The sequence below is a fragment of the Aptenodytes forsteri genome, unplaced genomic scaffold (assembly GCF_000699145.1).
Source record: "Aptenodytes forsteri isolate BGI_AS27 unplaced genomic scaffold, ASM69914v1 Scaffold379, whole genome shotgun sequence".
In the NCBI taxonomy this organism is placed as follows: Eukaryota; Metazoa; Chordata; class Aves; order Sphenisciformes; family Spheniscidae; genus Aptenodytes; species Aptenodytes forsteri.
Window position 1 is genome coordinate 1,987,793 of NW_008794088.1, and position 16,209 is coordinate 2,004,001.

Sequence of the window (16,209 nt, forward strand, 5' to 3'; positions counted from 1 at the left end):
GTGGTGTTGGGTTGACGGTTGGACTCGATCTTAGAGGTCTTTTCCAACCTTAATGATTCTATGATTCTATGATTTGTACGTGTGCGTATACATGTGTGCCTACATATGGCTCTGTGAGGGGGGTACGCACTCGTGAGTCTGTAGCTTTCGCAAGTGCAAGAGCTTGCACAAATGTAGCAGTGTTGGCATGCTCGCAGATGCAGACCTACAGGGGAGGCTAAAGCAGCTGCAGGCACCCCACTGGAAGTACCCATGGTGGCACCTGGGCTTCCCACCACATGGTTTGTCAGCCCCACTGCACTCCCTTGCTCAGCAGGGTCTCTGCCTGACCCTCTGCTCTGCACACAAATTCATGCAAACTCCCTGCCTTAATAACACACACCAAAAAAAAAAAAATGCAAACAAACAAAAGCCCCATCCCACTTCTCTCCTTCCTAATACCAAATTTGTCTCCAGATATCACCAAAAAATATTCTTACCCACTAAACCAGATCAACAGCAAGCTGTTAGAGGCCAAATGGTGATGGCAGCTTGGAACTGAATACCACCCTTCTCGGCCTTACCCACTCTTGCAGTCCAAATGCGGATTCACGCTAATGTCCATTTGCAGCTTCCCAGACAGGGCTACCGAGCAGCAAGAGCTCAGCCGCACCAGGGCTCTCTCCCAACAGCTGCTCTCAGTGCTGGTGACTGGCAAGACCACGGATTTCACTATCAGCTTCCCCTCCCCTCTCTCCTCTTTCCTCATCTTTTCCCAAAACAGCATTTCCACACTTACTGCCTCTTTTGTCCTCCCAGCTGAGATGTGGTGGAGTGTCTTACCATGGCAGGGCTTGTGTCTAACAGCTGCCCCATGACTTGCCAGGCTGTGATGCTCAGGAGATGCGCTGCTTATCCCCCTGCCAGCTGCTCTCAATGTCTGACAGTGGTGATGGGAGCCTGCCTTCCTAGATCCCAGCACACCAGTCGGCATGAAATGCGTGGTCCCCCCAGCACTGCCAGAAGATGGGGCAGCGACCGCACCCAGCCAGACTTCACATCTTGTAAGGAACACAAATAACGGGCAAGCGGCTCCGAGTTATTTAGGTCTAGGCAAACCTGCATCCCTACTCTTGAGCACCCAAGTGACAAATTTCTTGTCCCTGTCTACTCTATCAGGCTGGCTGCAATGGCTGGGTCTTCTTTTGCTTGTCACTGTGATACCTCAAGGAACTGGAAATGCCAAAAGCACTCTCCCTTCCTCAGGGTGAAATCTCATGAGGATCTCATGGGAGAGCTGGATCTCTCTTCAGTTGTCTCCAAGTACCAAGGGGATCCATAAAACGTTAGAGCTATTGCAGTTCTCACTAATTTCCCACAAGATATTTGCAAGGATAGCTACCAAGGAGAGAGATATATATTCTTTCGATGTTTGCTTTTGACTTGTGAAGGGCTCTAAAAACATGAAGCTCCCATCACCCTTATTCCCATTATTCATTAGCCTGGTTTTTGCAGATGAAGAACACCAAGCACAAGCACCTGCGCTTTTGCCAGAGACTTGCTCAAGGCTCCAGTAATGAGAATCATGACTTTTGGCAGACTTGTGCTGGAGTGGGTGAGGGAGAGGAAAGTGAAAGACATTCCTTTTCTGCTGGGCTCCTCAGCCTCAGACCCTCTCAGTTCATCACAGGCCAATTAAAATATATCTGTGCTTGACTTTGCTCAGCCTTAATAAGACTGAATGTCTTAAAAATCCAAAGGGCCCAAGGAAATGCGATAGTCTCCCCACTTTTCATGTTATCCACAGTGTCTTGCAGAGTAGCCAACACCTACACTTCTGCTTCCAAAAAAAAATCCCAAGCTAAATAAAATTAAAATGGATCCAACCCAAACCACTGGATTTTCCGCATGCAATGTAATTAAATGAAAACATTAAAATTCATTTACTCTCTTTTTCTAGTCAGTACATTCTTCTTATATGCATGTTCGAACAGCAGTCCAGCAATCCTAATATTTATATTTACATCCTTCCAACTTGCCCATCCTCTTTAAAGTTCAAGTATCTCGTACGAGTGAGTCATTTATCCACCCTTTCGAGAGTATAATAATAGAAATTCTTTAAAGCTTCGTGTTTTCAGCACAATGGCATTCTGATACGATCTAAGCAGAGACACACTCCAGTCCCACAGAGGACCGGGAAACAGGTTTGGCTAGAAAAAAAAGTTTTCCTCATGTGATGGGCACCCTACCAATCACACAGCACTTTCCTCAGGCAACCTGGGCTCTTTAAAGCCCAGCGGAGGTAGGAGAAAGGGGCTTTTTTGGCTTTGCAGGTAGGTCGGGATTTCTGCTGGGAAGCATTACGAGAAAGGAGGGGTGAGTGCCTTGCTTTGGTCATTGTCTTCCTCTTAATGAGGCATGTAAGCGGTAAGTGTCTGTTAGGAGAAAAGGAAGCTTTTATGTTTAATGGTTTTTATTTTAGTCCCTGGGCTGTATTTAGTATATGGGAGTCTGGTACCTGGATAAGGTTAACTGCAGAAGATTATTAAGTATTTCATTTTTCTTACCTCAGGCTGTATCTTCTCTATGGTTGTTTTAATTTGTTTCATATTTTTTCTCCTAAATACTGGGAAGGAGGGAACAGGAAAATTAAATCTGCTGCAAATATATCTGAGCGTAAAAAAAAAAAAAAATATGTTGCAGAGAAGGATGAATCCCGTAATTCCCCCTCACTTGTTAAAATAGGAACGGAAAAAAAAAAAATCTTGTTTTGGCTGTGCTGAACTAATGAGGGAGAGAGGAAAAACCTGCCTCCAAGCTCTATTTCCGAGGTAATTATGCCTGATGATGATTTACCAGCCACTCCACTGTTCACACAGGCTTCATTTCATAGCAATCTCTCTCAAAAGGAAACTTAATTAGTCTCTGACCCCTGCTTGATGCTGAGCTTTGTTTTTGCTTTATTTTTTCTCCTTTGGTAGCACAAAATATCTGGCTGGCTCTTCCTTTTCTGAGTGGGGTTGACTCCTGGTGCACAAGCTGTTCTCTGTCAGAGGCGGCTGCATTTCGGGGCAGGTGAAGCGATGGGGAAAGTCCGGCGGGGCAGGAGGAGTGTGTGGTTTTGTGTGCACTTTAAAATAAGTAAACGAATGATGAATTGACACTTTTAAAGCATCCGGCTTCTTACAGCAGAGTCCAAGTTGCTCATCAACGGCATATTTAATTGCATCCTCTTAAAAACTGTGTAACTCTGAAGATGTCCCAAGACTTGGAAACTACCTTCTTTTTAAGCCCCTTGGGGGCTAAATTTTCCACTAAAGCCAGCTGAAAAAAAAAAAGTAGGTCTATTGCTGCCTGCACCCTCAAGCCTTGATGCGTCAGAGTCCGCAGCAGGTCAGGGTGTGGGCAGGTCTGTGGCCCACAGAGGCTTCCCACGGCACCGGCACCAGCACAGCACCTCCGGCAGCGGTTCCACCCTGCTGGCTTCCCTCCATCAGTGCCCCAGCCCAGGCATCTCGCTCCTGCCTGTAGAGCCATGCTCTCTAGCCGGGGCTGAGTGAGCGCAAGGGGCAGGAGGTGTGGTGCCCAGGCTTCTGCGTCGGAGGGGGTTACCAGCAAGGACCAGGTTTCTGCCATTGCACGGCTGGTTTTGTTTAGTTGTGCTTGAGCAGCTTGGAGCCCTTCAGTGAAGGCGTCTGGAGGCTGCAGAGCCTGTGAGTAATAAAACAAATGTGTCCCTTGTCTCTGCCTCCTTACACCAGGGGGTGAGAATGCAACGCCCTGCACTGCAGGGATGCTGAAGCAAAGGGGGGTAGCAAGGGGTGACGTGAAGCCCCTGTAAGTCCCGCTGCTGCGCTGAGAGACCTCCAAGAGCAGGATGTAGAAACAAAATGATGCTCGCAGGGGTGTTTTTGGACATTCCTTGGTCACAGTGCCATGACTCCACCATGACAACTGGCACAAAATGCTAGGCAATCAAAATGGGACCCGCTTCTGCATGGGGCAATGCCAAACTAATTCTTATCCATTGGCTTTTTTTTGGCTATAGATGGAGGACTAGGCTAAGCAGGGGGCATTCATCTGTAAGGCTACTGAAATCCTGCCCCAATCTATAGAAAGAGGGTGTGCAGGCTTCAGAAGATCAACCAGCCCAATGTGTGTGAGGGATGCAGAACAGAGACTGAATCCAGGCACTGCTGCAAGCAGGGCTTCCTTTGAAAGCCTGCATGGGGTTGGTCACCTAAAATACAAGGGCAGAAGCCAGCCTCTGCAGAAAGGAACTTCCTTTTTGGCTGCCACAGTCATGCTGCAGGTCTTGCAGAGCCCCTGTGAGTAGAGGAAGTAAGGAGAGGTCAAGAAAGCTCTAAGGGCATGGAAATAACAGGTCTGTGGGCAATCTGTGGAGGGACGGGGAAAGCAGGGCTACCACTGCTCCTGGGCTCTAACAGGCTCAACTGGACCCCCATGACTGGCAGGAGTGTTTTGGGGGTGTGAGGGGAGAGGAGAAGGGAGAAGTTACAGTCTGGGTTGTGACCAGGGCATGAGGAAGTATGATATGCTTCAGGAGGGGCATAGGTTTTTGTGGTAAAATGGGAGCAGTAGACACATTTCCAAAGCTGCTTGGAGCATGGAGCAAAGTCTGTGGTAGTGATAATTGAATACCTGCGACCTAGGCAGGTCACGGCTAAATTGCAAGGTGCCCGGGATGTGCTAAGGAACACCAGGTCCATGCAAGCTCAAGGCTGAAATCCCAGGACCTAGCCACCTTTTTGTACGGAGGTTTTGGATAACAGTTGCAGTTGAAGCTCAGGTTTCCTCGGGAGTTTCCCTGAAGCCCCAGGAAACTGTATCTGGGTTGTAAAACTAATCTTAACCAGCCCGCACAGAAGGCTCCTCTATCTCCAAACTGATTTGTGTCCACAGACACAAGCTGCTGGTGCCTGTCTCTCTGGGGGCTGGGAGGAGGACTGCCTACTACTGTCACACCCCAATGGGTGGTTGTGGGTCATACCGGCATGCAGCTTGCCTCGGGCAAGCCAGCCAAGGTTTGCCTCATGCCTCTGTAGACATGCACCTGCACCAAGTGCTGTGCAAGTTGCTCTTGCTTAACGCAGCTTACCTCTGAGGCGTGAGGAGCAGGTAGCAGGTGGAAAGCCCAAGATCTCCCGTGGCTTCTCCTCTGGGCCGTGTTGGAGGGTCAGCTTTCCAGCTGCCCAGATGTTGTCACGGCCTTGGAGCACCTCCCCAGTCTCTCATCCGTGATGCCAATACTAGACCTTCTATGACAGAGAAGGGGCCAGACAAGGGGTTGCCACATGTGGCACAGGGGAACAAAGTGGACACCGAGAAACGGACTCCCTCAGTGCCCATCACTTGGAGGCAGAGGGAGAATTCATACTAATACGGCAACATCATGACGGTTGTTCATTTATAGGTCTACAGTAAAGGCTCTTCCCTCCCTTTTCCTCTTGCCCCCGCCTTGCAATCCCATTGGACTTAGGTAAGGTACTGGAGAGCCTTAAGTTGCCTAGAAGTTTGCCACTCTCCAGCTGATATCTGTGTGGTGGTGACTGTGTCCAGCTTTCCTCCCAGCTACAGTATCCTTGGAGATAGGCTTGCCTGCAGTAATACCTGCCCAAGGAGAGGCAAAAGCAAGTTAGGTCCTGCCTGCCAGGGAGGAGAAGAAAGCCAGCTTGTGGGGAGGCAAGCGCATGGGCTGGGTGGACAGCCCACATACAAGGTGTGAGTGCTGTCGTTACACTGCAGGGGGGTCTCTAGGAGAGAAGGGGAAGGAGAAAGAGGCTCCTGCAATGCTAAGGGAAGGGTTGTGACTTTGTTAATCACGCTTGGTGTGATCTGTCATGCTAGACACATGGCACACTCAACCCTGCTATCTACACGGCAGCTGGAGCAGACCTGCTTTTCCATGTAGTAGCCAGAGTTCACGTGCCTGCATTTGAGCAGGGAAGATTTCCTTGCTTTTTGGACTGCCCCCTGACTTGTGATGTCTCTTAGCAATAACTAAAGGCTTTTCGAAAATCTCTGGAGTTTGCAGCACAAAGATCCATGAGCCAGGCAGTGGTCTCTACAGCTTTCAGATGAGTAGAGGACCAGTGCGGGTCTTAGGTTTGGCAGACTCTGCAGTGTTGTATTGCAGACCACAAGTAGCCAAACATTGCCCAGACCCAGATCTGACCTGTGAGGCAGTTTTATGTGGCCCCTGAGCATGCTGGTTGGTCACAAGTTTGGTAGGGACAGAGCTTAAGGTTGACCTCATGAGCCTGCCATTTTCAAGTACAGAGCCATACAGCTTCAGGTGTATTGGGCTCGCCTCCAACAACTTGGCTGGGAATAAAAATGGCTTCTTACCTTGGAAATAATGGCCAACCCCACTCACGCGATCATGCGAAAATACTTATGTGCTCTGCTACTGTTATAACGGTGAGAGCACTGGAGATCTCTCCATGCCTAACCCTCAAACCACTGCAGAAATGGTGGTAGGAAATTCTGGTTTTCCCTCTGTCACTGTTGGAAGTCCTGCCTACCCTAAAAGGGCAGCTGCTGAGAAGGCTGAAGGTGGCATTGTTAGAGAAGTCCCACAATGCTCTTTTCCTCAAGAAACTCCCCTTCATTGACAGCTGTGTCTGCTCTTATTTTCCAACAGCTTCTTTGAAGAATCCCAGAGTCAATAACCCCAGCAAGAGAAGGCACTAGTGCAGGTACTCTAGCAGAAGAGGGGTGTTCATGCTGTTTTTCCTGTTGTCTGCTCAAGTTGGGCCCACTTCAGCCTTTCTTTCACAGCTTGTATTTTCTTAACCACCCAGCAAACGCAGCTGTCTCGGGGTTGGGGTTTTTTCCCTCCCCCTCCCCATGCACACGCACGCTCCATCCCTTTGAAAGGAGGGTTTCGTTGACACTGGCATCTGGGCTTGTTTCTCCACGAGGTCTCACACCTCTGACTAGTGCCTTTATGCTTCTCTCTCTGGAGGGGGATGAATTCAACACGGGGTGCCTGGCCCCAGTGTGCAGGATATAGCGCTCTCAGGAATTTGGTGGGAACGCTACTTGGCCTGGCTCCCATTAGCCAGCTGCAGCCTGAGCAGCTCCCTCCCTCCCTCCCTCGCACCTGACTGGGAACAGGGGGCCCAGCTCCAGTTCCCGGCATGGGGGGGGAGATGGGGCTATCCTCAGCAAGGTGCTGCCAATCCATGAGCCGTAGGTATGTGTGTGGGATACAGCTAAAGCGCCGTGGTTACCAGTTTGGTTCCATGGCAATGCTGGCTGAGACGAAAGGTCTAGTGGGGTGGATAGCATACTTTGGGGTAAAGCTGGCTCCTTTGGAAGAGAAGTGAGATGAGGGCACTGAACTTGTCCCCTGTCCATCCGGGTGTAGCTGATGTTTCTAGCCAGGTGGAAATGCAACACCATGAGCTGAGGTTTGCATGGGTACAGTTGTGATGATGAAAACCCTACCCAAAAGGGAGCTGAAGACACTGGCTGCCCCCAGAGTGGTCCCAATCTTCTATAGCTCAAGTATCAGGGAGAGTTTGAGTTACCAGGTTCACACCTGGGGAAGTTTCTCCTCTGAAACTACTATGAAGCAAGGGGTGGGAGGTGTACAGACAGGCTGGCAGGTTCTGTCTATCATCTTTCTCCTCAGGGATAATTTCTACTTCTGAGTGAAGCCTATTGTACTGATCTAACTGAAGACTGTCTTTGGTTTTTCCCAGGTTGCGTGAAGAATTAAAGATGGCAAAAAGCGATGATGGCATATGCATTTTGCAGGGTCCATTAGTCTTTGGGAATGTGGTCATTGGGGTAAGTGAAGTTGGACAAGTATGGGTGGAGGCTTCCTTCCAGCATGACACTTCTTAAAACAGAAGTTCCCAGCCATGAAATCCCTGTTCACACGTGAAATCCACATATAAATAGACCAGTAGAGAGTGAGAGGAGGGGTAAAGGAGAGCTGTGCTAGCTGATCAGTTGGGTGGGGAGGGGACAGCAAGAGACAGCAGGGACTGGTTCACAAGACCAACATGAATTCTAGGAGAAGAGCCCTTGCTGCTGACCAACATCTTTCCAGCCACCTCCCTCCATATAGTGATGGGAAAGGTTCTGTTAATTCTTTCTTGACATCCTCAAGTCCCAGGTCTGACCTCTCAGGTCTAGGCTGGGTGAGTTTTGCCTGCAATTCTTCTGTGAAGGCACAATACAAGAGATTGTAGAGTCATGCAGAGGAGGAGTTGAGTAGCTCCTGTTTGGCAGCAAGTTGAATGAAAGGAAAGCGGTCTCCCTCTTTTTCTGTCTCTGCTATTTCTCTGGGGAAGCTTGATCTAATGGATTTCCCAAACTTGCACTTCTCAGATGTGCGGCATTGCCCTGACAGCAGAGTGCATCTTCTTTGTGTCCGATCCCCATGGTCTCTACCCTCTGCTGGAAGCCACAGAAAACGATGACATCTATGCTGCCGCTTGGATTGGCATCTTTGTTGGCTTTGCACTCTTTGCTCTGTCTATCCTTGGCATTGTTGGAGTCATTAAGTCCAACAGGACCTTGCTGCTGGTGGTAAGTACAGCAAAGTTTGCCCACCCATTGCTGCCAAACTGAAAAAGAAGCCGCCTTAGTTTCCCTGCTCGCCTTGGTAATCACCCACTGAGCAAAGACAGCTTTTATTAGTGATGAGGAGCCAAAGGTTCTTCTTGACCATGGCTGTGGTCTCCCACAAGGTGATTCCTGTGAGACACATGCGTGAGAAGCTCCCAGACAAGGTTGAGGGAATTAATGGTGATAGCCACAGTGGAGGGTTAAGCTGACTGGCTTGACTCTGACCTTGCCCTGAAGCAACGCAGAAGCACTTGTGCAATCAGATGTAGCTGGGATGTGGTTTAGATCCTTGTTTCTCCCCACGCCTTACTGCCTTTCAGCTGTCATGTACGATTCAGCTTAGGAGCTGATAAGTAATGACTTCTGTACAAGGCAGTAGTATGTGTTAGTATACCAAATATGGGTGCAATTGAGAACATCAGACATCAGCAGGCAGGCAGAAATTACAGGGGTGGGGACAGAGAGCTTTGGATAAGCCAAGGACAATGTTAAGATGTGAACAAATCTCTGCATGATTTCTTACTTAGTCCTTCAGGTTGATAGTGGTGAAACTTAATTGATGCTTGCATTAAAGATGAGTTGAACTGAAAACTCTGGAATTGGCTCTCTCTTGGATTAATATGGGATGGCAGGGTGCCTATTTTAAACAGCAGACACTTAGAGATCTGAACTCTTGTGCCAGGGAATTCGCCAGCAAACAGCTGATGGAAGAGAATTCCCTTAACTCTGAATTTTGGCATCTTGGCTGAAACCCAAGGCTGTAGCATAGGAGAGAAGAAAGGTTACAAAGGGGAAGAAACTGGGGTAAGAAGAAAACAAATGCCTTGAATCTGAGAACATTATAAAATGCGGGAGGAGAAACAGAGGCACGAGAACTGCGAAGGGAATATGGGAAAGGTTAAAGGGATTGTGCTGAGAAGGAAGAGAAACAGTGAAATAGACTATGAGAGGTGATCCTCAGGATCTGTTTTTGTGAAGGATCTTTGCTTACAAAGTAGGAGTGTGGAGGAAATCTGATGATGCAAAATGAGGAGGATCTGAATGACACCCTAAATTGCACCTTCTGTTTCCCCAAAGTACAAGCTCTCCTGCTAGGAGTGAACAGCTTCTTGCTGAAAAGCTTATAGCTGGCAAGTGGAAGTGGAAGGAGGAGACATTGAACAAGCATAAGTTGCCAATGAGATGCAACAAAGAAAAGGGCAAATGTTATTCTAGGACATATCAGGCAAAGTATTTTCCATAGAGGCAGGGTGGTATTAATGCCATGAGGTTCTGATGAAATCTTGTCTGTGAGACGGAGAACAATTCCGGTCATACACCTTCAAGAAAGCAGACTGCAAACTGAAACAAGCACAGGGAAGGGCTACATGAATGTTCAGGGGAATGGAAAGGACTGAGGAGACTAGGACAGCCTGGCCTCCTTTGCCTTGAGCAGGGTTTCGGGCTTAATCTTGAAAAATACAGAACTGGAAGAAACTGCTTAACTGTTTCTCCAAGAGCTAACTCTGCTGTCTTTCTCCCACAGTATATTATTCTGATGCTGATCACTTACGCATTTGAAATGGCTTCTTGCATCACGGCAGCGACTCACCGAGACTTCGTGAGTATTGCTTTCCTCATGTATTCTTGTAACCACGCTGGGAAATGTTGCAGTCCTAGGGCACGTGGCTGTCCTGTTCAGTGCAGTAAATGGCCTGTGTGGTGGTACAGTGTAAACTCAAAGGACTACTGCTGAGTTAGAATAAGACCCCACAAGGAAAGTCTCCAACATCAGCATTCCAATCAAGGAAATAACTTTGTTCTTTTTAACATAGTTTTGTTATTTTTAACATTTTAAAATGTTTACAACCTTGCAGTTAAGGAAATAATAGCATGGGTTAGCTGAATCATCAATACAATGTTTAAACCACGAGAAGTCTTTCACCTACAAACTGATTAATCTATCATGCATGCAGAAGATGAATCTTCAGCATTGCCCCAGGCAGTGTTACTAGTGAGGGAAAGATTACGTGGGTTATTGGAGATATTGGCAGGGGGGAGAATGACTAGTGGTGCTTTAGTTCCAAGCAACAGATCAAATGTAACCCATAACTTCTGCACATCTCCTGTGATCTGACATCTGGTAGGGCCTGCTTAAGAGTCGTGCTCAAGCTGCTCCCCAAATCCTGCTCTTTAGTCTCCTGTGCGTAAAACTGGGGGAGATGCAGCATTCCTGTTCTCTAGCAGGACACTGAAACAAGCTAACAAACCCACCCCAGATAACTATATTTGCTTTACCTGGCCACTTATTTACATAGTTCCTGCATTCTTCTCTGTTTTTTTTCTGTAGCTCACTCCGAATCTCTTCCTGAAGCAAATGCTGGAGAGGTATCAGAAGTCAGAGACAGTAAATAACAATGACAAATGGATGACTGAAGGGGTCACAAAGACATGGAATAAACTCATGCTTCAGGTAGTAATAACACTGAAAACTCTCACTAATTACTAAATGCTCTGCAGCCCTGGAATTTCAAGTCCTCCTTGGGGCCACTTGGTAATAAAGAGGATGGCATCTGCCTTGAACCTTAGAGAAAGTCCTGCCACACTCCCCATTTTGCTCGTTTATCAGATGGCAGACTGTCAAAGGCAGGCACTTCAAAAATCTCTCCCATAAATCTGTGGTTAATGCCTAACCAGCCATGTGCAGGGCTGTGACCTGGGCCCGTAAAGACCGTTCCCTTCTCTCGCCCTGCAGAACCAGTGCTGCGGAGTGCATGGCCCCTCCGACTGGCAGGAGTACATGTCTGCCTTCCGCATGACACACAGCGATGCTGACTTCCCTTGGCCGCACAATTGCTGTGTCATGGATGCCCAAGGGTCTCCCGTCAACCTCGATGGCTGCAAGCTTGGAGTCCCCGGCTACTATAACAGCAACGTAAGATCCTCTCCGCTTTTTCCAGTTAACATACATTGGTCAAAAGCACCTTGCTGGAAGGGAAGGAAACAGTGAATAGCCTTCTTCCTCCACTGTAAGCTACAGGTGTTCAAAAGCTTTCTGGAGGAGAAGCAATGCCTGTACGGTCCTGGGCACGTTGCTGGACACAAGATAGGTTGTAATAAAGGCTTTCCCGATGGAGAGAGAACTATTAAGAGAACTCTCCCAATGCCACCAGTAAGAAGTGTCATCTCCAACACGTAGACGGACAGTAGCTAAATCAAACTTAGCCCAAAGATGAGTGCATACAATATGAGTGAGCAAGTCAGCAGTTCTCTTCCTCAGGGTAGAACTTTTCAGTAGACCAGCTTGTCCTATTCAAACAGATTGCTGGGTCATGAGCATCAACTTCTGCACTAGCAAGCATTTCTAGAAGGCATTCAAGCTTCCAAATTTGTCTGCAGCTTCTTGATTCTGGAGGTCAACTCTGTGTTGGCTGTTCGTTTATATATGTTTACTTGGCAAGCGGATGGCACGGGAAGTTGTCCTTGAAGTGTCTGAGATGGGCCTACTTTGTATTTGGAGCTAGAAATAGGCAAGCTATCTGCAAGTTGTCAATAAGCAGTGTAGCTCTGGCTTGTCTTCTTGGGACCCTGTGAGCTACCCAAATTGCAGTAGGAGAGGAGCATGCCACCTCAGTCTCTCTCAGAGGTGGATAAGCTTGTCGCCTTCTGGTACAAGCTCAAAGCTGGTGTTGATTCATTCACGGTTGTCTTACAGGGTTGTTATGACGCTATTTCTGGGCCAATGAACACACATGCCTGGGGTGTTGCCTGGTTTGGTTTTGCTATCCTCTGCTGGACTGTGAGTACAAAATATTTGCCTTTCCTCTTCTCTTCTCTTGCTATTCCACACCTAGTTGGGTGGAGGTGGATGACAGGACTGATGCATTTAAAATGTCTGTAGATTATAGTTATTCATTCACCACCAATCTGCCTGTAGCCTGTTCCACTAACAGGGCTACATTTACAAGTTCCCCTCCATTCTGGCTTCCACAAGCAAGGAGCTAGATGGCCTTCCGGCCTGCTGTGGCCTGCTGCCATCTGAGCAATACAACACAGCAAACACAGCTTGCAAATACTTGTTTGTGAAGGGTATTGGATCATCTAAACAGTAATCATGACAGATTATTCACTTTCTAGTTCGAAGACTTTGTATGAGTGTTTTAAGTACTCAGGGTTCAGCAGCTTCGTGACAGATAATCCCAGCGAGCTGAGTGATCCAGTCAAATAGTTATGGCTGCACATATCTTCTTTCTTCACTGTGAAGCTTCTGTGCAGATAAAAAGCTTTAAGCTTCCTCTGCCTGAACGGACTTTGCTTATCAAGAATTTCTGTTGCTCTCTCCTATCAGTAGGACTAAATGGGGCTGGGGGAGAGGTGGGGAGAAGGAAACGGGGAGCAGAGAAACTTAGCAGTCTTGTCGTTTCAGTTCTGCGTCCTCTTTGGTACCATGTTCTACTGGAGCAGAATTGAGTACTGAAGGCCCAGTGTCCTCAGTGCTGTCCTGAAGCACAGTGTGAAACTGCATTCGTTTGTCTCCTGCTCCATTCTCCTTGTGCCGTGGAGGATTTGAAGTTTTCCCACTACATCTCCCATATATACTTTTGCTCCTCCAAAAACTCGATGACTCCGGGAAAGAGTCTTCTTGTCCCTTCTTTGCCCCTTGTTCTGCAGTCTTAATGCCTCCTGGCTGAGGCACAATCCTTCTTTTGCTGTGCAAGAAATCCTTGGAGCATAAGATAAGAAGTGATCCGATTTGTTCTGAGATGACATCAGAAAGGAAAATGTCCATATATGCTTGCTCCAGAAAAAAATATCTCTAAAACTAAGTTGAATGTAAGTTATAATGCTAAAGGCTCTGGCAAGGGCTGTGTGAGCAAAACAGTAACCTCCTGTGACCAATAAAGACGAATGCTGCAACAGAGAAGACTGCAGACCTCTCTAATATATTTTATCGTTCAACTTCTGTTCCTGGTCTCTGTCACCCCTTGCCTTATTCTAAGGCGGATTCTCTTAAGAGTTTAAGTGTGTCAGCAGTAAAGACATGTCACAGATAAAAAGTCTGTTGCTAGTCAAGCCCAATAAAAGGCTAGCTCACTCCTCAGCAATATGCTGCCTATATTCAAGCCTACCTCCTGTCACTGATGAAGCTACTGCATGTGCTCCTACCTTCAGAAGTGCCAGTCTAGAAAAAGCTCCTCTTGCTAATGAGCAACTCCTTCAAAAAGCTGTTATGTACTTCACACAAGATTTCACACAGGCTAGAATTTGTGCAGAATACAAGGGGTCCTATGCTGTAGTTGGCTTTGCAAAAGTGGCTGTCCCAAGCCCCTAGATTACTATGCTTCTTGCTTCAGCTACCTGCATGTATATGGTCACGTCCCCTGTGTACTGCCCTTCCACATCCCTGGATCACGTAGGACAAACAGCAAATAATGGCAACGAGTAACTCTTGTGAAAAATGCAAGCAAGGAGCTAACTGAACCAAATCCAGTCCTTGCATCAGCAGTTACAGTTCTCACTCAGTTCAATAGAGGCTATTTACTTTGCCCCAGACTGATACGGTGTCTTTCCTGGTGAACACTTCAGCAGTTACATGTGTTGTGTGAAATATGCTCCTGTATAGAGCCTTTTAAGGTGAAGCCTCTTCCAAAGGTGTACTGGTTCAGGTCCTGACACTTGCCAGCTGCCTTGATTCTTTGTTTTTGTATATCCACCAAAATGCTAATTAAAAAGAAGTGGAAGTTAACTTTTTTTCTTGTTCAAGATTGTGTGTTTGGGAAGGGGAAATGATAAAGCTCTGTATCCGGGACATCTTGGGCAGTGCAAAGGCAGGCCTTCAAGTCCTGTAACCCCGTCCTGAAGATCTGAGTGCAAAGCACCATGATGCACGGTGCTACAGAAACTCTGCAGCTGCATAGTCCCTTGCTAAAGTACTGGGGGAGAGAAAGAGGCAGCTATGAGGGTGAACAGCTTGAAGGAGAAACAGGTCCCTGCAACATAGAGGGGTTTTGCTGTATGAGTGTGCCTTCAAAAAGGAAAATCTCCATGGATCAGCCACTCCACTAGTTCAGTGGGGTGGTGACTGTCTTGGAGAGCCTGAACTCTCAGCAATTTCCATAAGGAAATTAATCTTCATCACTTTTTTGTGAGGCTCGAGGACATGGGTGGACCATGGGGACTGCGTATGGAAGTGGTCTGGGTTTGGTTTCTAATTATTTGTGTGTGTGTGTGCATATGTTGCTGAAAGCTACAATAACACCTAAATCTAAAGAAATATAAAGAGAATCAGTGTCTGCCTAAGTTAGGCAGCAATAGCAAAGACTGGGTTCTCTGCTACTTGCTGTGAACTGCAAATGCCTACCAACTGCAACAGCAGAGAGGAGAGAAATGGGGGAGGAGGGAGAGTGCAGGCACACAGCCTCTGTCCTTGCTTGGCCAAACCCCTCCAATAACTCCTCAGTCATGGCAGCCTTCATGGATAGCTGCACACCTGTGTAAAGGTCTCTTGCTCAAGTTATTTTCTGAAACCAAGTAACTCTGCAAATGGGTGAAACGACTGGCTATGGGACTTTCTGGAGGCTAGCAATGCCTTCTGCATACAGATGTGGCTGGAGATACGGCCTGTATCCAATAACTCCTCAGTCATGGCAGCCTTCATGGATAGCTGCACACCTGTGTAAAGGTCTCTTGCTCAAGTTATTTCTGAAACTCAAGTAACTCTGCAAATGGGTGAAACGACTGGCTATGGGACTTTCTGGAGACTAGCAATGCCTTCTGCATACAGATGTGGCTGGAGATACGGCCTGTAGAAAACTTTAGGACCACAGAAGCAGGTGGTCCTAAGCCTTCTGCTTCCTGAGCTGTTCCCTCACGTGGCACATTATGAGTTATGTTTTACAAAAATAAAAGCTGTGATGAACAAGTGATCTGGGCAATGGTGGATCTGTGCAGAAGTGCCAAGCATGCAACAATGCAACCAGAAGAAAAAACAGCTTTATCCACCTGAACTAAGGAGGAAGAAGAAGACTCAACTGATGGCAGAATGATGTTGAGCAGGCTTGTGAAAAATCCTGCACAGCTTTTTCTGGTTTTTCAGCTTCTGAAGGCTGATTCCAATCTCTGCAAGTTCCCTACCTGGGATGCCAGGGGAGGGTGAGGAAGGGATGGATGGAGTCCACAACAGAAATGCTGGTGAACTGGTTCACGTGTTGGCTGAGGCTTGTAAAGAAATCCTGTTCATTCTCAGCTGTTTGGAATGTTGCCTGAAGGTATGGATGTATGTGGTCTTCAGAGCAGGCAATATGCATAGATGCATAAAAACTGCTGGACTAAGACAGGATGAAGAAAAAAATTCTCCAGGTGGAAGCTGCGTGGTTTGTTTGCAGATTTGTTCTGTGTATTTCTTCTCTGTAGGTGTGAATACTCACAGTTCTCTACTTGCAAAAAAAAGCATGTTTCCATTCTCCGACAGATTTACCAACTGTATTTTTAGATTATTAATTCACTGTAATATTCCCAGCTCTGAGAAATCAGAGTCTTGCTGAGAAACATCCTCTGTTCATACTTGACAGAGCAGCATGGCCTTCAAGCCAACAAGAATCCCAAACCCTCGGCTGCTCCCCTCCCGTACACACACAAACACGTCTT

The 16,209-nt window shown here is 47.3% G+C and overlaps 1 protein-coding gene across 1 annotated transcript; it reads left to right on the forward strand.

Annotated features, from left to right (window-relative positions):
• The first annotated feature begins 7,728 nt into the window (after positions 1-7,728).
• Positions 7,729-13,119, forward strand: UPK1B (uroplakin 1B). The gene is made up of 7 exons (XM_009274429.2): positions 7,729-7,797; positions 8,344-8,544; positions 10,109-10,183; positions 10,913-11,035; positions 11,318-11,497; positions 12,278-12,361; positions 12,989-13,119. Exons 1-7 carry the CDS (start codon positions 7,729-7,731, stop codon positions 13,037-13,039), a joined length of 783 nt encoding a protein of 260 aa, XP_009272704.1. The 3' UTR covers positions 13,040-13,119.
• The last annotated feature ends 3,090 nt before the right edge of the window (positions 13,120-16,209 follow it).

Excerpts from the sequence above, each read along its gene's own strand:
- UPK1B (XM_009274429.2), top strand. The coding sequence starts at position 7,729 with ATGGCAAAAAGCGATGATGGCATATGCATTTTGCAGGGTCCATTAGTC. Across the intron at positions 8,545-10,108 it reads ACAGGACCTTGCTGCTGGTG|TATATTATTCTGATGCTGAT; the intron begins GTAAGTACAGCA and ends TTTCTCCCACAG. Across the intron at positions 11,498-12,277 it reads CCGGCTACTATAACAGCAAC|GGTTGTTATGACGCTATTTC; the intron begins GTAAGATCCTCT and ends GTTGTCTTACAG.